The sequence below is a fragment of the Azolla caroliniana genome, unplaced genomic scaffold (assembly GCF_043228905.1).
Source record: "Azolla caroliniana isolate FFs.n. ecotype wild unplaced genomic scaffold, voAzoCaro1.0.p SCAF_15, whole genome shotgun sequence".
Classification (NCBI taxonomy): domain Eukaryota; kingdom Viridiplantae; phylum Streptophyta; class Polypodiopsida; order Salviniales; family Salviniaceae; genus Azolla; species Azolla caroliniana.
The window spans coordinates 19,629,380-19,650,622 of NW_028230450.1; the positions used below are offsets into that span (position 1 = coordinate 19,629,380).

The 21,243-nt window shown below is 36.4% G+C and overlaps 2 protein-coding genes across 4 annotated transcripts; one reads left to right on the top strand and one right to left on the bottom strand.

The window, feature by feature from the left end:
- Positions 1-323: 323 nt before the first annotated feature.
- Positions 324-5,957, bottom strand: LOC147855000 (glutamate dehydrogenase B-like). The gene is made up of 9 exons (XM_087331365.1): positions 5,805-5,957; positions 3,773-3,886; positions 2,862-3,083; positions 2,700-2,774; positions 2,501-2,617; positions 1,592-1,842; positions 1,295-1,370; positions 1,027-1,113; positions 324-819 (listed from the first exon to the last, which is right to left on the bottom strand). Exons 1-9 carry the CDS (start codon positions 5,910-5,912, stop codon positions 634-636), a joined length of 1,236 nt encoding a protein of 411 aa, XP_087187491.1. The 5' UTR covers positions 5,913-5,957; the 3' UTR covers positions 324-633.
- Positions 5,958-7,627: 1,670 nt separating this feature from the next.
- LOC147855001 (fructose-bisphosphate aldolase-lysine N-methyltransferase, chloroplastic-like) lies at positions 7,628-20,244 on the top strand. 3 transcript variants are annotated; one of them, XM_087331367.1, is made up of 14 exons: positions 7,628-7,988; positions 8,927-8,989; positions 9,667-9,757; positions 10,174-10,341; positions 10,859-10,935; positions 11,013-11,114; positions 12,637-12,711; positions 14,659-14,750; positions 15,007-15,055; positions 15,147-15,260; positions 16,705-16,791; positions 19,017-19,121; positions 19,265-19,388; positions 19,813-20,244. In XM_087331367.1, the coding sequence occupies exons 1-14, from the start codon at positions 7,665-7,667 to the stop codon at positions 19,818-19,820; spliced, it is 1,479 nt and encodes a 492-aa protein (XP_087187493.1). In that variant the 5' UTR covers positions 7,628-7,664; the 3' UTR covers positions 19,821-20,244. The 3 variants fall into 3 exon arrangements, with proteins under 3 accessions (XP_087187493.1, XP_087187492.1, XP_087187494.1); XM_087331366.1 differs by having other exon boundaries at positions 7,629-7,988; positions 19,265-19,396; XM_087331368.1 differs by having other exon boundaries at positions 7,912-7,988; positions 9,645-9,757; positions 19,265-19,396.
- Positions 20,245-21,243: the final 999 nt, after the last annotated feature.

Genomic DNA, 21,243 nt, shown 5'->3' on the forward strand with positions numbered 1-21,243 from the left:
GTTTGGTTGTTTGTGTGGTAGCGATAATAGTTACATTGGGAACAATTGCACTAGTAGCAACAACTTTAGTAGTGTTTGTTGTGAGGTTGCTTCAAGTTAGGCAGACCAAACATTTGAAAGTAGTATTAGTTGATGGAATAATGGTTGCACAACTATTAAGTAAGGATTCATTGAAATTAGGTTCACATCCCAATACTCTTGAGTAGAGGAATGCAACACTCTTTAGACAATCCAATACACTTCCTAACTAGCCAAAGAACTGAGATTGTCATAAACATTTTCATACAATGCAACAAGCAAGACGACCATGACATTATGATTACTGATAAATCAATCCAACTTGTTACATGAGAATGTTGCCAAATCATACTTACAATATTCATATTTTTTAATTACAAGAACAAGAATATTACATGAAGGTGATTTGCCTGGACTTGTGCAAGGTTTTTATATACAACTGTTTGTAACTCTCAACAACATTTACAAGAACCCAGAAGACCATAGGAAAACTTTCCTGAGTCGTATTTGTAATGTATATATGCACACATTAAAGGTGTCATTTATATTGCACCTTTGGAGCTTTTCCTAGCTGAGGTAGACTTAGCATTCACAAACAGACACTATGGATAAACCTCAAGCTTCCCAACCACGCAGCATCGTTGCTCGAGCAACACGATGAATTCCAAGAGTAAATGCACCCATCCGAAGGGTGCATTCATGGGATTTGCATCTCTCTTTGAGGTCTCTATATGCTCTTTCCATGTACTTTTTTAGCTCCCTGTTCACCTTATCTTCATCCCACATAAATCCTTGAATATTCTGCCATTAAAGAGGAACAAAAAAACTTGTAAGGATTCTGAAAGGTAAAGATCATTTTGCATTCACAAAGGGAATAACAAATATGTCCACACATACAACAGTGGATATGCATGCATGCAATATATAGATATCTATCCATCTATATATATATGTACATATGTATATATGCATGCATACAGGCATGTATATTATGGAAAGTATATATACCTGCACCCATTCAAAGTAGCTAACAGTGACACCACCCCCATTGGCATAAACATCAGGAAGTACAATGACACCTTTCTTTGCTAGTATCTGAAATTAAATGACAGAAGGTTTAATACTACACTCCACATTAGCAAATTTACATTTACTTGCATAAACATTAGTAAGTACAATGACACCTTTCTTTGCTAGTATCTGAAATCAAATGACCAAAGATATATTACCACGCTCAACATTAACAAATTTAGACATATTTCCAACAAAGATTTACCTCGTCTGCTTCAGGATCTGTGGGATGATTTGCTGCTTCCACAATAAACTTGGCCTTCACTTCACTTGCATTTCCTCTGGGCGAAAAGACCAGAAAGGGGGTGGGGGAAGCAGAGAATGCGTTAGAAAATAAGTTATGTGAAGATGCAATTGTAAGCAGATTTAAGATTTAAATAAACGTGTAATATGCACAATCATATGTAGATTTTAGATTTAAATATACATGCATAATCATGAGAGTTGAAATTTAATAAACATGTCAAATATGCATGAGTAAAGTAGTTGGATATAAAGTAACTTATGCAAAACTCCTCCCAGAGCAGCTGGTATAAGGACATCACAATCAAGGAAAAGAACTGTGTTCGCATCAATCTCATCACCACCTGGAAACCCCTTCACGCCACCTGTCTTTTGAACATACTTCTCTAAAGAAGGGATGTCTAATCCAGCATCATTCTTCACTGCTCCAGATATGTCACTGATAGCCCTCACTTTTCCACCATGTTCAGCCAGCAATCGGGCTGTCCATGAGCCAACATTGCCAAAGCCCTAACCAACAAATAAATCATAAGTGAGATGGACAATGTGAGCATTCATATAACTACATCATTAGATGTTAGGGTATACTTAAGAGTAGAAAAAATTGCACAAACGCTAATGAGACTACTCTAGCGTTAGTAAGCCCTTAATAGTGATATTAGGGATAGATTATGGTTATATAGGCCCATTAGCTACTGGGATGGCCTTTGGCAGACCACAATCTGGGTGGCTATTGTCTGGACAAAGAATTAGTGTTTATTGGTATATAAAGTCTAATCACCATCTTGATGGCATGGTCTGGACCAGGGTTTATCTAACTGTTTATGGTTTGGAACAGAATTCTTGGACTATTGAAGGTTAGGGTTTATAATCAGTCTGGATCGTTATGGTCTAGACACTGACCTCTGATGCCAGGGCAAGGTCTTAGTCCAGACGATAGCAATCCAGGAGTCAGACTTATATATTAGTAAACACTGGTCCATGTTATTGCAAAGACCATAACCATCCAGACTATGGTGTCTGGAAAAGGCTGTCCAATAGCTCACAGGCTTACTCTAGCCTCAATTAACTGACACTAATTAACGTAAATATTTGTATGCTCTTATCACTGGATTGCTTTAAAGTCATGATAACCACGTTAAGAATGTGAAAAAAGTTTTGACTGAACCTGAATAACAAAACTCTTATCAGAGATGGAGCTCCCATGATCTGCTAGCAAAGATTGTGTGGCATAGATCACACCTCTGCCTGTAGCAGCGTCTCTTCCCAATGATCCTCCAAGGTCCTAACAAAGCCTACTTGTTACTTTGATTAGATAAAACCAAGTTTATCTTTTTAACATTTAACATTGAAAATCAAGGTCCTACCACTGGTTTCCCAGTAACAATAGCTGGTGAATATCCATGAAATTTGGAGTATTCATCCAAGATCCAAGCCATGGTCTGCACAACGTACAGCGATTTAAGCACATATCAAACCATAATATCAAGCATTGAATGCATATTGAGTTTACATACTATGGACTATACCTGAGAATTTGTGCCCATATCAGGGGCAGGTACATCGGTGTGGACCCCAATAAGATCATGAACTTTTTGAGTGAAAACACGAGTTAAACGCTCCAATTCACTGCCACTCAGTTGTCGGGGATCGCATCCTATTCCACCCTTTGCACCACCATATGGTATATTTGCAATTGCGGTTTTCCATGTCATCAATTGTGCTAATGCATTAACCTCGTCTGGGTCAACCTGCATCACAATCAAAACTTAATATGTTCATTAGAAAGACATGATGTTCCGAGTGCCATTGATCTCAATGGTGCTTCCATAGGCTCTGCATTAAACCAGGGTCCTTCAGAAACCTATGAAAACTAACATGTTTGTTTCTCTACATAAAACTAGACTTTTGTGGCATTTATGTTGACACTAAGTTTATGCCTAGGAGCTGATTAGATTTCACGATTGCAATAATCTTGCAATTCTACAGCAAGCAATCAGTGCGATCCAGTTTCCTTCAGTGACAGGGGGTCAAATCCTCTCCATGACCCTAAACCCTAAGTTATGCTACCTCCTTTCTTTGACAACATCATCTCTCATCATCTTCCAATGTGATGCTATAGTTGCTACTGATCTCTTTTCTGTGTCAGCAGGTCACCACTAAGTCCTATGATGTGAAACCTTCCTGTGATAATATCTCCTCTCCCTCTTCTCTCACTAACCTAAACTCTAAGCCCTATTACATATTTGGCATGTGGAAACTTAGTGCTTTCTTTCTGATGAAGACCTATCAAAAGTGGACATGAAGTTCAATATCTATTGGAGTTACAAACATCAAATGCCATGCAAAAAATTTCTTTTGACAGGAACCTTCTTTAAGTCATGTAATAATGCTAGAAATGACCATATAAATCATGGCAGATAAGTAAATGCACACATACCTCTGGGTGATAGCGAATTCCACCCTTCATGGGGCCACGGGCATTGTCATGCTGAACTCTGAATCCCACAAAGGATGTCAAGGAGCCATCATCCCGAGGAATGGTACATTCAACCTGCAGCAAAAGATAATTGGGTTAGAGGAGGTGGTCCAAGATCTATAACCTGGACATTGTTAAATATGCAGACAGAAAAGTGTTGGTCATTAGAGAACAAATGCAAGAGTTAGACAAATGCAGGCAGAAATCACAGATTCTCACTGGAGACACCTGGCAAGAATGCTTGCATAGAAATATCCCAAATGGAAATGACGCTCAAGTCCTTCCATTATAAGTGCAAGTGGATCAGCCATGATAAGTATCATGAACTCTATGTACCTTGTACAACTCAATAGAACAGAAACTTTCCCTGCCTCCAAACAGTTAGACATATGATGCATCAAGCATCGACTATGTACTAGTCAAACATGACTCCTTGGATTCGATGCAAAATTTTGAAGTTGGGTATCGATCCCTAAATCAGATCACAAACCTGTACATGTAAGGATGAAATTGTCACGACATGCGAACTTCAAACCAAAGCATGTCTTAGAATGGTCAGATATGATGAAATGATAAAAAACAGTAGTACTTATGCATTTGAAGAATTGTCATAAGTCACCACATTCCATACGATATTGAGAATGTGTGGTTGTTTTTCATACCTTAGAGTTGATGCAAAAGTTTTGATGCTGGGGATATATCTCCAAATTCAGATCACATGCCATGACATGCAGAATCCAGCAGGCCAATGCATGGATCTGATTAGCCATGTAAGATGATTGCGAAACAAAAATAGTTATGCCAATGCAGTACAGGAATTTCTCATACATCACCCATGGCCGAGCATGTGTACCACGTTGGTGCCTCATACATAAGACTTCAGTTTCAATAACTGATCCCTCTGAATTGCAGATGAATACCCAACATCAACAAAATTCTTATGGTTGTAGTTTGGGCTTTTGACTTTTGACTTTTGACTTTAGGGTTTAGGGCTTACCAAAATGCTCAACATCCATCGCGTACCCAATTCACCATCTTGGTGTTCATACCAACATGTTCAGTTTTCAGTATCAAATATTCGGTTAAAAGTTTTCACCATCCATTAGTATGTATTCAATACTGCCATATCAGCACCTCTATGCAAGTTTTAAACAGACTTGATCATTGTTTTCTGTAGTACAATATACTAACCAATGATTGATAATTCCAGATTGCCAGCAATTCGATAGATTGCCGATAAATCAATAGCAAGTTACAAAAGGCATAATTGAGCATCTGGTACAGTGATGACCATGATGGTCAGTTTGGACAAACCAGCATATTTGGATATTATCCCCTCAAATGTGCATAATAGGGATTTTTACAGTGACAATGTAACCCTAAATCCCTCTCTTTCTCAGGCCATTTGGGCCCTTTGAACACATCAATCTTATTTTGTTTGTTTGTGGGCTTACGTGTGTATAAGAAATTCCATGGATAAAGATGGGAAATTTTTAGTAATGTCAATCCATGAGCATGCATAAATTTTTTGTTTCTCTTCTTGCTTGCAATAACTATGATTACTTTTCTTCACGTTAAAAGAAGCTATATTTAGAGTAGTTATTGAGACCTATTAGGTCTGCAGAAGACTATTCGATAGACGTAGAATTACTGTTGGTTATGGAAAATTAAAAGAAGGAATTTTCTTTTTATTTTTTCAGAAATCCCCCAGGGTCTACTGATGTGACGCAAGGGCCCGGCTATTTCCTCTAAGAAGATTAGTTTTTAATGTGATTTCCCTCGCAATCATATATACATACATAGGCAGGCATATCTTCGCAATCGTATATACATATATACATACATAGGCAGGAATATCTTCGCAATCATATATACATATATATATACATAGGCAGGAATATCTTCGCAATCGTATATACATATATACATACATAGGCAGGAATATCTTCGCAATCATATATAAATATATACATACATTCATATGTATACATACCTTGATCTCTCTGAACGGGATGATTAAGCTTCGTTCTACTTTGGAGTCGAGGCCAAGCAGACGGACGGCTTGCTTGAAGTAACGGTTGGTGGCTGCGAGGGCGTTCATGGCGTCAGAGAGTACTGATGTACAGCGACAGAACAACAGGAGGAGGAGGAGGAGGAGGAGGTTAACAGGGGAACAGAACTCAAAGGGTTGTTTTTAAACACATAAATACAGACTTAAATCAACAGACGAACAAAAAACACATGGAACTTTGGAAGGATGGATAGATATGCGGCTCAAACCGAACCGAACTGTTAAACCCTGGTTTAACGGTTTTTATTGGTTTGGTTTGGTTTAGAATTTTAATAAATGGCTTGATTTAATAAATTTTAATGGTTTGGTTTGGTTTAGAATTTTAATAAATGGTTTGATTTCATGGGGGCAGTAATAAAAAAGCAAAACTCAAGATTGGACGACACCCACCGGCGTTCAAAACCTGTAGAAGCTCCTTTTTGTGTGCCTGCTTGCTTGCCCATTCCGTGAGCTTTTTTTGGGTCTCGTGTCCGAGAAGACGAGCCAACACATGACGGTGGGGGATGGCTCTTTGGTCCTCTTGGTAGGAATCCCTTGAAAGCTAGCTAGTATAGATATATGGGATGGGGGCAAAAAGATAAAATAAAGGTGTCCTGGAGTAACTTTCTTTTCTCTTCTTTTTCTTCTTGAGTCGATTTCCGCAAATGCCATATACAAACACCGATAAACTACATATTCTCTTGTCTCCCCTTGGCATGTCTTGTATTTCTGACATCGACCAGGTGACAAATGGGCGAAAAACAAAACATTCAAGAGAAAGAAGAAAGAAATACATATATATTAACGTATCTAAGACCAAATTTGAAGCATGAGAAAGAAATATGTTGATGTAATCTAAGACCGGACTTGGACCATGAGAAAGAAGAGAGATAATAAAATGAAGATGCTCGAGAGTGGGGCCTGGGCCACAACTTGCCCGTTGTGTGTTTTCTGCCCTCCTCCTCTGACACGTACACATTCCAAAGTTTTTGGTGGACTTGGAGAAGAGCATGAGGTGGTCAGGGGTTCATAGAGCCTGAGGCGGGGTGGGAAAGAAGCTTGCTTGGCCGGAAAACCAGATACTAGGAAACCACTCGGGCTGTGCTTCGGCCAGAGTAGTTTTGGACAAAACCACCCTTCTTTCTTCTTATTCATAGAGCCCGAGGCGGGGTGGGAAAGAAGCTTGCATGGCCGGAAAACCACTCCGGCCCGTGCTTCGGCCAGAGTAGTTTTGGACAAAACCACCCTTCTTTCTTCTTATTCATAGAGCCCGAGGCGGGGTGGGAAAGAAGCTTGCATGGCCGGAAAACCGCTCCGGCCCGTGCTTCGGGCAGAGTAGTTTTGGACAAAACCACCCAGCTTTCTTCTTATTCATAGAGCCCGAGGCGGGGTGGGAAAGAAGCTTGCCTCATCGAAAAACCAGATACTGTAAAACCACTCAGCCTGTGCTTCGGCTAGAGTAGCTTTGGACAAAACCACCCTTATTTCTTCTTATTCATAGAGCCCGAGGCGGGGTGGCAAAAAAGCAAACCAATTGCCGGAAAACCAGATACCGGAGAACCACTCGGCCTGTGCTTCGGCCAGAGTAGTTTTGGACAAAACCGCCCTTCTTTCTTCTTATTCATAGAGCCCGAGGCGGGGTGGGAAAGAAGCAAACCAATTGCCGGAAAACCAGTTACCGGAAAACCACTCGGCCCGTGCTTCGGCCAGCGTGGTTTTGGACAAAACCACCCTCAGTCCAAAACCACCCTCCTTTTCTTCTTATCCATTTCTCCAACCCCTTCGCTGCCAGAGAGAGAAGCTATGGCGATGGCGTCTCCTTCCCTCTCCTCCATCGCCATCTCCATTGACATGCCCAGCAGAAGCAGAATCAAACACAGTCATCCTCTTGCTCCTCGTCGTCCTCATCTTCATCTTCATCTTCATCTTCGCCATCCATCCTCTCCTCCTCCCGATCTTCTTCGCTCCCCCCCGAATCTCAATATCAGTAGTTTCCATCCCAAGCTTCGTCGGAAACAACCCTGGCCTTTAATGGCTTCTCTCGGAAATTGGTCCCAGGACTCACTCGAAGACATCAAGATTCGAGAGTTCACCTCATGGCTGAAGAAGCAAGGATTTCCTGAACAGGTCAATGAAAATTCCATAACTTGTTTATTCATCTTTTTCCTTTGTTTGGTTTTCCATATCATTGCATTTCTATACCTTTTGATATTGCATCTGCTATATCAGATCGAGATGGCTGCCTTTTATCTGATTTCTTGATTTCTTTTCGCCTTGTCCCTCAAATTTCGATTTGTCTTTTTATATTTCATTGATGTAATACATAAAACTGAAATCGTTGAATGTTGTCATATCATATTTCATAATCAGTGTCTCACGTTATCTTCACATTTTAGAGTATCTTTGATGGTGCTGTTGTTTTTTGATGTTATGATACTACAAAAGATCAGGTAGAATTTGTTTGTTTTTTGATTTCTTCTTTGTTATAATAGAGAAACTCGTGTTTCACAATATCCTTTCATTTTAGATAATCTTTGAAGTTAGCATTATTAATAGATAACACTGAATATGTTTGTCGTTTTCTTTCATTTCTTGGTTCTGGTTACTGTAGAATGGAAGAATTAATATTGTTAGCACATAATGTCGAGAGTTTTTCCGTCTTGTGAAGGTAAAAAAATGGTTTCTTCACTGCTTGTGTTTTTTGTAGTTCCTTGAAATGGTTAATTTTTACATACAGATATGAGAAAGACTTCGAGTAGCCAGAAAAAGGAATCATTACTTCTCTGAAAAAATTGTCTAATGTTTTGGCGCCTTCACTGGTGTCTGTTGAGATTTGTTAACACAAGTAGAATGTGAGACGACATACCTGGAGAAAAGAAAATTTTGATTGTATGACACCATTTAAATTTGAGGTGTTCAAAACAGAAATCATCTGATATGAAATAATATAAAAAATGATAAGCAAAAACTTCTGGTAAAGCATGAACATAGTTATGGTTATAAATAAGAAAAGTTGTCCTATGTTTAGAACTTATAATTTTACACGTCTTTGACTTGTCATATAGGCTGTGGATCTAAAAATATCTGAAAGTGGAGAATTGGGATGCTTCGCTGTTCGAGATTTGCAAGTAAGAAACTGATGAGCTTGTTGCTCTTCTTCTACACTTTGACTTGAAATTATGAATTTGCTATACAGATGAAAGGTTTCTTGGGGTGAACTATCGAAATGCTACTCTAGTTTATCATAATTACAAAAATGCTTCTAAAGCTTACGAAATTCCCTAAAGGCCACAAACTATAGATTTGAGATTAGTTTATGCTTACTTAAATCTATGCTGAATCCATCTTCTTTTGTTAATTAAATCAACTTACAAAAACCTTGTCTTTTAACCCTATAAAATCAAGATGATTACTTACTTCTGGAAAAAAATTAATGACGGTTAGTTTTAGTTAATCAGATTGATTAATGATTGATGGTTAGTATTCCCCCTTTTTCTATCTTGATAACTAGTAATAGGAATTGATCCATGCGACACTTCTTGAGTTACTAATAACTAGGATGTAAACATGAGGCATTAATGGATGAGGCTTTGCTGAAATTGGAGAGACATTTTGGGAATTTTATAAACTTGGGTGGAATTTTGAGAATTATGGTAAAATTAGAGCTCAATGTTTTTGATACTTTGACCCTTACTTTAATATAAGTGATGGAACACATCCGCTATGGCATTATTTACTTTATGATCATAAGAGTTGTGAGGATTTTACATCGATATGCTGCAGTTTGTGTGCTTATGGGATGCAGGCTGGTGATTTTGCGATCAAAGTACCCGAAAACTTCACCGTCACCTCAGCTGATGTTGCAAACCATCCTGTTATCTCACAACTTGCTGCTGGTGTGTAATCATATAACAGTCAATGCAAATTTTTTGTACACCTCTTTTTGTTTTGATGCTCAAACCCTGAGACTTTGGTGAGCAAACTAAAACTTTTGCATATTCTTCTCACTCTGTATAGCACATAAATTCACTATCAAACATTGTCAAATTCATAGCTAAGGCAACCAAAAAATGTACGGCCTTACAAATATGGAGCATACTTATGGTTCTCAAGTACGTATGATCATACGTCTGGTGATTCAGTATAGTTCCTAAGCTTGAACAGTAGCCAAAACCCTACCTAATAAATATACTTTTCAGCCTTATGGGTATTTTTTGTTTAGAAAATTAACACTGTGGAACAGTCATGAAGTTTCTCAATCTCTTGTTACTGCATGATAGACATATTGACCAAGAATCAATTCTCTTTGTAGGGAGACCTGATTTGGTGGGCCTTGCACTCTGGCTAATATATGAGAGATGGCTCGGTGAGAAATCTCTTTGGTATCCATATCTCAAGACCTTTCCTTCAGCAACTTTGAGCCCCATTCTATGGAATAAGTCAGAACAAGAAGCATTGTTAAAGGGCACTTCCATTGCAGGTTTCATTTCTCTTCTTGTGTGCTTTTGTACTGTGAAGGAATCTCCATTTGCTGAATATAAGTGTTTATTTGGATATCCTTAAAATGATATGCAAATTTACACTGTCAGTAGTTTTTAACACATTCAAATATCATGATCAACTGCAACAGTAGATATAAATTCAATGTATTCATGTTAACACCATTAAATTCATCATTTGCTGGCACACTATGTTTAGAAAACAAGTTTGCTTTTCACCATAGTTTCGTACGTAGTTATTGTGGTCAACTGCAATAATAAGTTATCAATTGATAAATTTTGATTACACATGATGTTTTGGGGATCATCACAATGATATGGTTTCAGGAACATTTTCCAGCTTATATGGCATGTCTGGAGAATACACTGCATAGTTCATGAAAAGATCCATATATATTTATGCCTGAGATGTTTGTTAGGCAAGCAACATATTCTTGTCTTATGAGGTTACTCTGGCTCTTTTAATTCATTGAAAATCTATTGTTTTCATTATGTCAGAGGAAGTTAAGCAACGCTGTGCCTATCTTGAAGACGAATTCACGGATATCCTGGAAACATGTCAAAAGAAGCTCAAGGTGAAATTTTTAAGTGACTAGATTTCTAGTTTGCAGAGTCAGCAGTTGTTAATAACGTGTTTTCTTATTTTGAGCAGGATATTCCACAAGATTTGTTCACTGTTGAATCATTTAAAAATGCCTTTTCAGTGATTGTATCAAGAGCCATATATTTGCCATCTGCAGAACTTCATGCCTTGGTATCTCCACATTTCATTTCTTTCAATTTGTTTTTAAAAATCATGGAGTTCTTATATATGAAATCCCATCTCTAGTTGGTCTTCATTATGGTTTTGAAGTTTTACTACAGGAGAATGTTTTGATCTTGTTGACACTTGAGACTTTTGTACAAAATAAATCTGTGCAGGAAACAGATGTGAAAAAACGTGTACTGAACTAATGATGAAATCTCAATGTGGCTGGAATAGTTGAGTGAATTCACATTGAAGCAGATTGCATGGTTACATTTCAAACCTATGGCATAAGACTGTCAGATTTTTCAGATGTGCTACTGCTGTTGTAATAAGAGGTGCCTTCTAGTCCCAATCCAGAAACAAAAAAAGATTTAATTAGTTCACGTTGTTCAAAATATGAACATGAAAATTCTCAATGACAGCGTGTTCATAACCAATTAGCCCAATCTTGCACCCCATCTAGTATTTCCATCATTACTTGACAGTAGGTGTTAAATGTACGCTTTCCCATGGAAGGTTCTAGAAATCTACAGTTCCAGGATAACCTCAAAATGCTTTGAAAACATGTCCAACTTAGTCATCTTGCTCTTAGCAGCAGAGAAATTTGATGCAACAAGACTATCTACAGCCCTTAAATGCTCTAATATAGGTTATTGTCAACGCCATTTCACTTGTCCTTTGATTCATGCACATTCGAAATTTCATACACACATTAAGGAAATCCCTGTCAATATTGTCCAATTACTCTTTGCGATAAAATTGGAAGAAATGAAACATGCTGAGAATCGAGGTGAGAAACCAGAGAATGAGAAATTTCAACTTGTAATGTGCTGAAAATAACTTTCAGCCAGACATGACACATTACTTGCCCTACCATCCCATGCTCATAACCAAGAAAATCAACATTAGAATCCCAAAAACCCGACTCCGAAGAGCCTTCAACTCTGCAGAGTCTTCGGCTCCAACGAGCTATCGACTCTAGTGAGCCTTCGAGTCACCTAATGTCCGCACCTTCCTAGTCCTTGTGTCCTCCTTGGTTCAAGTCCCTGGTGGTCCTGTTCAGATTTCACATGCATTTGAGTAACATCGTGACAATGTGTAAAATACATTAAATACTTCTTAAAATATAATGTTTTTAAAAAGAAAATTATTTTGAGTGTGTTGAATACTTCGAACGTGTATTATAAAATGTACTATAAAGAAAATATTATAAAATGGAAGATCTAAAATGTAGACTCCTTCAGAGTATTCTAAACATAGAATACACGTTTTTTAACAACTATGCATGAAACAACGTTAGCAGGACACTAAAAGGTACACAATCTTACTATTTTCTGCTGAACCTAGTTGTTGCCTTATCTTTTATATGTTTAAACCTTTTTTAGTTGAACTCATCTTATGACATACTTATTATCCTTTGTTTGTATCATTGTAGATATTTATTTGCATTTTGCATTAGTGAAGATCTTCCCTCTATATCATTGAAATCACTTCAAGGGGATTTAATGATATGGATTCTGTTTGGCAGGTTCCCTTTGGAGATGCTGTGAACATTAGTGGTGAAAGTGATACTTTGTTTGAATACAGTGTTGACCAGCAAGCGGTAACATTTTCTCTCTTTCATTTTATTATAACATTTTCTCTCATTCATTTTATTATAACGTTTTCTCTCTTTCATTTTATTAATGAGCTTTGAAGATTGAGAATATTCTGAGGAATATGTTTGAAACTTATTTTTGCTATGATCTTTTTCCAGTGTTCATACAAAGCTTGGTTACAATTTATCATAGGATATGTCTTCATGACTTAAATGAAGCTTAAATGGCCTAAATGGCTTATAGGGTCATTTGACATTATAAATTAATATAAAATTATAAATGGTAGCCTAACAACATTTTTTCACGCTATGTGCAGGCTTGAAGGAAGTCATATGTTTAAATGCTAGTTAAAAAGTATGAATACTTGTGTCCTCCTTGTTTTGTTTTGATTAGAGATTTCTGACTCATCATAAAACATGGAGCTGAACACAGAAGTCCCTACACCCAAGTGTCTATCTTCCCAATGTAATGGCCTCAGCTTCAACAAAAGCGCTTCTAGAGGCCAATAAAGAAAAGAGTGAACAAACTTCATGGACTGAGCAAAACATCATCACTATCATGGAGAAATGTGTGCCTTGCATTGATGTCACATTGTAGTATTACTTGGCCAATTGGTAGATCCACCATTACAATTGCTAAACATTTGAACATAATTTAATATCACATCTCAGCCACATGATTTTACTTTTGTGATCCAATCTTCTCTAAACGCATTGATATTATTGTCTAGCACATTGGAGAAGAGATTTACATATTGTAGAAATGTTACCTTGTGTGCATGTTATGTTCTTAGTTTTCAAGCAATTCATGAATGATGCCTTGACAAGTTATGGCTTAAGTCAGCCTGTACATTAAAACAATCAATGTTGAAACTTTATTTGCCATTTAGTTACTAGTTATTTGTTTGACAAAACCTCGTAGCAAGAAAGTGTGCATGAATTGTTGAAACCCAGGGATTCAACATGCACAGGAGGTAACATTTCTGTGATGATGTATTTTGCAAAAGAGCTATGAAATTTGTTCTCCAATGTGCAAGGTAATAATAATAGCTTAGATGTGTCTAGAGGAGATTGGATCACAGAACTAGAGTCCTATGCTTACGTTACTTGTGGAATTTTTGCTTGTCCAAGTAATACTACAATGTGAACAGTGGTGTGAAACATCTTTCTCCTTGACAGTGATGATGTATTTTGCGAAAGAGCTATGAAATTTGTTCTCCAATGTGCAAGATAATAATAATAGCTTAGATGTGTCTAGAGGAGATTGGATCACAGAACTAGAGTCCTATGGTTACGTTACTTGTGGAATTTTTGCTTGGTCCATGAACTGTGCTGTCTCTTTTTTTATTGACCTCTAGAATTGTTTTTGTAGAAGTCGAGGACATTGAGTTGGGCAAAGATAGAGAGTTAGGCGTAGGGGTTTCCATGCTGAACTCCATGTTTTATGATGAATCAAAAATCTGTATTGCAAAAAATGAATTCATTATTACTAGTAGATCCTCAACACTAATCAAAACAGTCTAGGGAAAACACATGTATTCGTACCTTTTAACTAACTTTTATAGAAGTGACTTCCTTTTTACCTACACAAAGACTGAGATAACTTAAAGAGAGGTTTTATGGTTTATGATTTTATATTAATTTATAACGTCAAACAATACTATAAGCCATTTAAGTGGTGATTTCAAACTTTATAAATTGTGAAATATTAAACCAATACAATTTCGAACTGAACTGCTATCCCTCAAGCTAAACAAAACCCAAACGGAATCGTTGACCCATTTTGGATCTTGGAACAAACTGAACTAAAGCATTAAACCATGGTTTTATGGTTTCAATGTTTTGGCTCAAACCAAACTGTTGCCTATTTCTTGTCATACATATAGTTTTGTAATATAGTTTCCATATCCCAAATCTCAGTTCTTGGTATACATTGTTTATTTTTTTTTCTAGGTGGTGTTGAGTTTGGAGAAAAACCATAGGCAGGGAGAACAGGTGCTTGTGACTTATGGGCAAAATCGACCAAATTCTGACTTATTAATCAGGTTTTCCATAATAGTCCTGTATTGGGATTCATGAATCATAGAACATAGTTAATTTTATGATTAAGGATGAAGTTAATGTTCAGTGTAATCTTATCTGTTCAGAGTTTTTAATTTATTGTGATTATTGTTCCGCTCTCTGTATGGGGACAACATGTATTTGTTTTACTAGCTATCTTCTACATATATTTGCTTTACATATAAATATGGAGTTTATAATCGAAGTTAAAGAAAACCTTTATGCTTTTTATTGTTTCAGCTATGGTATCGTGGACGAGAACAACACAAATGATTTTCTTTCGATAGAGGTTAATGAAATCTTCCTATCTTATAGAGAAAGGCAATTATACTTGCATCTTCATAATGATACGAATTCCACATCTTCGTAAAATTCCACAGGTTGGACTGGTACAGGGTGATCCCTTGCGATCACTGAAGTTACAAATATTACAAGTAGCCAATTTCCAAGATGAGCAGGAATTCCCTCTTTATCTTGACCGGTTCCCAACCCAGGTGTGTATTGGCCTATATGTTCTCACTCAGTTTCTTTCGTGTATGTGTAGTGCATATGTTGAAGGAAACATTGCATTCTTTAATGTTAATATAAGAAATATTAAACAGAATTGCAAACGTTTCAGCAAAATTGTCTTGCGCTAACACAAAATGACAAATATTACAGCTGGTGTCTATTTATCTCATGGGTGGAATGATAAGGGTTACATGGGACAAGTTTGCACAAGTCAGAATAATCATTGATGTGGAATTTTATATCGCTTAATAGGTCCTTTTGCATATGATTTTTTTCTCACATTTTATGTACATTTGTACCGTGATTTATTATGACCTTTTTAATAATGAAAAATCCAAATACTGAAATAAATTTGACAGTCATATTTTTAAAAGAAATAAATGCTTTGGGTAAATATAGGGCCATAGATTGACATATTCGCATTCGTTGGGTTTCCCATTCGAATGCAAACGAATACGAATACGAATGGGTAGTCAAGTATTCGTTAACCCCCCCCCCCCCCCCAAAATAAAACAAAAAAAAACTTTTTTTTAAAAAAGGTCCTAAGATAAAAAGAAAGGAACTTAACAATAAATAGGGATAATAAAAGAGGGACTTTGGGGACTTTACACTACTAAAATTTTATAATAAATGTATAACTTATAAGTATTTTTTTAAATTATTAATAAATAAAAAAAATAAAATAAAGGCTCATTAATTTCTCACTTTTTATTTCCTCAAAATTTATGGATATTTTTATCGTGACATTAAAAATACTTTAAACTAATCATATCTTCAAAGTTCATACTAATTAGTAATCATATTTGTATAATAGTATAAAAATATTCGTTTTAAAAAAATTAATTAATTAAAATAAGTTTCATAAACTCTCTTGACACTATAATCTATAAATGAATAATTGTTTTTTTGGTGAAATATATTTATTTAAATAAATAAATAATTTTTTATATTTATTTTACAAAACGAATGGTTTTTTAATATTCTTGGGGCCATTTTGTATTCTCGAATATGGAGAATATTGCGCATGGAGAATATCACGAATATCACGCATGTGTCAATCTATGTATAGGGCATACAAGTTTGTTCAGACACTTAATAGATTTTTGAAAGACTTTTTCCAGCATTTAAATTTCCTCATTCTCTCAAAAATTTTCTATGAATTCTGTGCAACCTTTTTTCAGTTTCCATTTCTAGTACAAGGAGCTCTTATGCATATACCACTCTTAGGAATATGATATTTGTCCAGTCTTAGTTTATGAACATGTGAAATTTATGCTACATGTATTTGGTATTCCTATGATTCGATATTGTTTCTTTGTTATGTCCGGATTCAGACTGCATTCGTTTTCTATTTTGTTCTCATATATCCATGTATTAAATATATGGGCGAATTGTATATCAACACAAACCTATCCCTTGTCTTTGCAGTTGTTGTCATACATGAGGCTAGCGCGGCTGCAGGATTCAGGCTTAATTGCAAAGATCTCATTTGATAGGGATATTATTGTAAACGAGGTATACAAATGATCCTAACTATCAAAATCTGGATATTATCATAAGTCAGGTATACAAAATTTAGTTATATAAAGCTATCTAAATTTTATTCTTCTATCCTTCAAAGAGATGACTTCATACATGTATGCATGCCTTGAAACATTGATCATAATATTGAGCCAATGAATTCTCATGGAAGATATATAAATGTCTTTCAAGAGGCTAAATGACCTATCAGGTCTAACAAGAGATTGAAATGGTGTCTCATCTTTGAGAACTATAGGTTAAAAGAAATATAACTAAATTAGTGGAACTGCCTAAGTTACTAGAGAATCTTGGTAGCGAAGCACCTAATATTTTGAACTTAGATAGATTGAAACTTCGGCCTTGAAATATTTCTAATATGGGCCAATCCAAGATGGAGATATCTCTGATGTGAGAGAACCACCTTTGAGATTGAGTGATAATGGCCTTTATCTGTGGATAACAAGTGTGATGGGGTTGTGATCTAGACAGCCTGGTGTACTTGCATGAAAAATAGTTAATGTTGAACCTATTGTAACCCCTCTCAACAGATGTGGTCAAGACCCTAGCATGAGAAGAAGTGATGGAGATAAAGAAAGTTGTGGTGGTTTTTTGTTCATGGACTATTGTAGTTTTATCGTCTTCCTACAACTTCTCTCAATGTCTCTTTTCTAGAAAGAATGGTCCCAAGCATTGTTGGTCTTTGAGTTCCATTACTTGTGAGAGGCATTAGTATATCCCTCTTATTCCATGAAAAAACATCACAATGGCAAACATGGTGTTCCCCTGATTCCACACCCCAATGGCACCATTGGTAGGTCCATTAATCCATATATTTTCATGCATATCTACCTATCTCAATCTCTAATGTTAAAAGGTCCTGAGCTGCCTTATCACACTCTAGAGCACATGTGATAGATGTGTATCCATATCAAGTGCCTGATGACAAATCCATCTTTCAATGTGTGTAAAAAGACTGCTTTATATTGCCATCTTGTAACCAAGAGCCATTGTGGGGCTGGTCCATGTTCTTTCATTGTCCAATCTAACTATGGATGAATCTTGTTAAAATCTGGTATTATGGATTGATCTATCTCTCTGGGTTTCTAGAAATTCATCTTGATTCGAAATCTTGCAAAAAAAGCTGTGATGAATTTCATTAAAAATGTGGTGATGTAGGGTGTAGTGCATTTAACATTTGTGCCATGTGATTGGAACCATTCTTGCCTTTCAGTGTACCAACAATGTCTACTTTTGTATTGGGCCAGCTGTTTTGATAACAAAACTGCCAATCTTGAGTGTTTTTGTTTCTGGAGCTCCCAAATCCACTGGATACTGGTGACTGATCAGAATAGTGCTTTGGTTACTATTGGGGCTGCTCCCATCTCTCCGTGGATTATATCATGGGGAACTGATGCTTTGCTTCTTATCATGCAGGTAATCAATCTGCTGAGTTATTGACTGTGTGTCCTGTAATGATTAGGTATCATGTGTTCTACTCTCTTGAAGATTGATAGAATGGAATGTTCTATCCACCTAGTAAGGAAACCTTGCTGCATAGTTCTATTAAAGATGTGTGCAAGAAGTGGAACTAAGGTGTCACGGTGTAGATAAAGTGCTCAGGACCAATAAATCTTAATCTTGGGCCTTTTCAAATTGTAACTGATGATTGGCATTTCTCAGTGTTTGTGGAGTAAAAAAAGGTGTATTTACGTGGGCGTGAGCTTGTGGGTTGGGGGAGGGCTGCTTGGAAATGCAAGCCCTCACTGAGGTGAAGTGTGCTGGTTTGCCTCACATTAAACAATTTCCATGCTCTATTACTTTCTTTTCTGAGGAACATGTACTTGCTTCAAATTTGGAAAAATATGATATCTTCTTCCTCACAAAGTGTTGGAAGGGTGCTATGTGTATGCATGTTTTTGTACAGAAAGCTAGACCTGTTTGAGTAAAGTTTTGCATATCCTACATGCATGAAGTGTATGGCAAAATCTATGCTGCTTGATATGGACTTCCAAGTGTAGTGAATGTTTATGCTCTTATATTTTTAGTTTTAAACTTTGGTTATTGATTTGTTTCTTTTATTGTGCTTCTTTCTTCTCTCTCATTCATTGAATAGCAATTCCTTTTATAGGCCAGTACATGCATACATTTCCATTATGAGATTTTCAGAAGGTATTCTCAACACTCTTTAACAGAAATCAGGATATTTTTTCTTGATGCAGGCGAATGAATATGAAGTTCTTACACTGCTTCTGGCTGAATGTCGCAACCGTCTCTCAAATTTTGACAGAAGTCTAGATGATGAATTACAATTAGTTAATAGCAAGGTAAGGAAGTTTTTTGAGAGTTATGATTACATATGAATTTTAAGTCATGAAGATAATCAATGAAAGGTTTGAGTTTATCGTTTATAGGATATATCAGCCAAAGAGAAGCTAATGAACTAAAGGTTTGAGCTCATCTTTTGTAGGATATATCAGCCAAGGAGAAGGTAGCAGCGAAACTACGATGCTGTGAACAAAAAATATTGACTAATACAATGGCTGCTCTCCGAACACGGCTTGGCCCAATTAGAGGTGTTCCAACTAAAAGTGGTATGAAGGTAAACAAGTCATTATGAACAACCTAATGTAAATAAACCTAGGATAAGGTATGATCATTAACAAATATGAAACGTTATATCAACGTTTGAGACCAAGTAATTTCCATCTAGCGAGATTTGATATATAATGTCTATTCTGAATGTGCTATTTAAACTCTATATGGGATGAAAAGCATCTGCTTGAGATGAAATTTTCTTCTTCGTTACTTATTTGCTAATAGATATGTACCATATATATTATGCTTGGTCAAAGTTGAGGCTCTTAATCATATATATAATTAAGACTAAACACATAACTATACCTGGAGCATATTTAGGTAATTTCCTCTGATTTGATTATCTTTTCATCGTGTTATTTCGTAAGCAACTAGCCCATGATCTCTTGCGAGACACATGCTATTGATTTTTATTTTCAGGACCGTAATTCAGACATCAAGGACATGTTTGGGCTTATGGAGCAAGTTGCCTCAGCTCCACAAAACTTTCTCTCAAATCTCATGAAAGGCAATGATAAAAAATTATGAAGAAATGATTGCACCAAATGTCTGAACTCGAAAATTTCTTGCACCTATGGTAGATCCATGTAAAATGTAAATAGAGGAAATATTTTGTACAACAATTTAGACTATGATTGTAAATTTGCAAAATCACACATGTGATGCAAAATGTCCAATCGATGAACCTCTTGGGTGGAGAGATAATGTCCTTGAGCCTTCTATAAAGTGTTGCTTTTCATAAAGCAATTTAATTGTTTCCAAGGTTGAAAGTCACTAGCATTTTCCTACGAGTGAAACATCGGTGTGCATAATCTCAAACTCAAAATATTATATTTTTAATGTTTTAACACATCATCATTGTCCATGGCCATTGTGTGCGACTTCAACCCACAATGTGAGCCATTCCATCACAACACTACGTTATATATTAAAATTAAATATTTTTATTAAAGTAAGCTTGATTGAGGTCTTGTGGTTGTTTGAAGTTTGTTATATGTGGTGTAATGAGATGTTTCCACATTGATACTCTGTATATTTTGAACACAATCCAATTATATCACGTGTCCAAAGCTTGCTTTGAATATACGAGATAATGAATCCTTTTGACATATCAACCTTGCTAGTAGTACAAAAACTATTATGAAAGGATGACAAGGTTTTTGTAATCATTAAACCCAAGAGGAAATTACACAAATTCAATAAACCAATCCTTCTAGTAAAATTTGTACACTTGAGGATCATTCTCCAATCTTATTCAGTTCCATCATGATTTGGATAGGAGAAAAATATCTCCAAAGAATGGGGTAGGGTATTGTGGCAAGTGGATATGAATATCGAGGAAGGCCAACAATAAATAAAAGAAATGAAACTCGCATCAAGGGGGGATAGGTCAAGATAAAAAGTAAATACACATGTTGATAGTACTGCACAATCAACACATGATGACAAGTGATAGACGGGAAAAGAAAAAGTTGGCACAAAAAAGGTGACGAGACACTGATGTCTTTTTAGTTTTTCGGGGCTTGGGTTTTCTGGACTTACTATCCACTTACTACCGATTTATAGATTGAGGTGAGAAACTTGAAGTGGGTATATTGTAGCTCTCGCATGCCAGAAGCTCTCCGGCTCGAAAAGATTGATGCAGTTGTGTGACAAAAAGCTTTACGAATGAAATGCCCACGAACCTTGTGGCACTACTCCAATGGGCTAATTTTAGACTTCCAATAATGTGCATTTTTACGTTCGGCTAACAAACTAAAACTACGTTCACATCATGACGGTTTTTTTCGTGGGGGGCTTTTTTGTTTTGTCGGCGTCGCCCTTGAATGCCTGGCAAGAGAAGTTATTTGA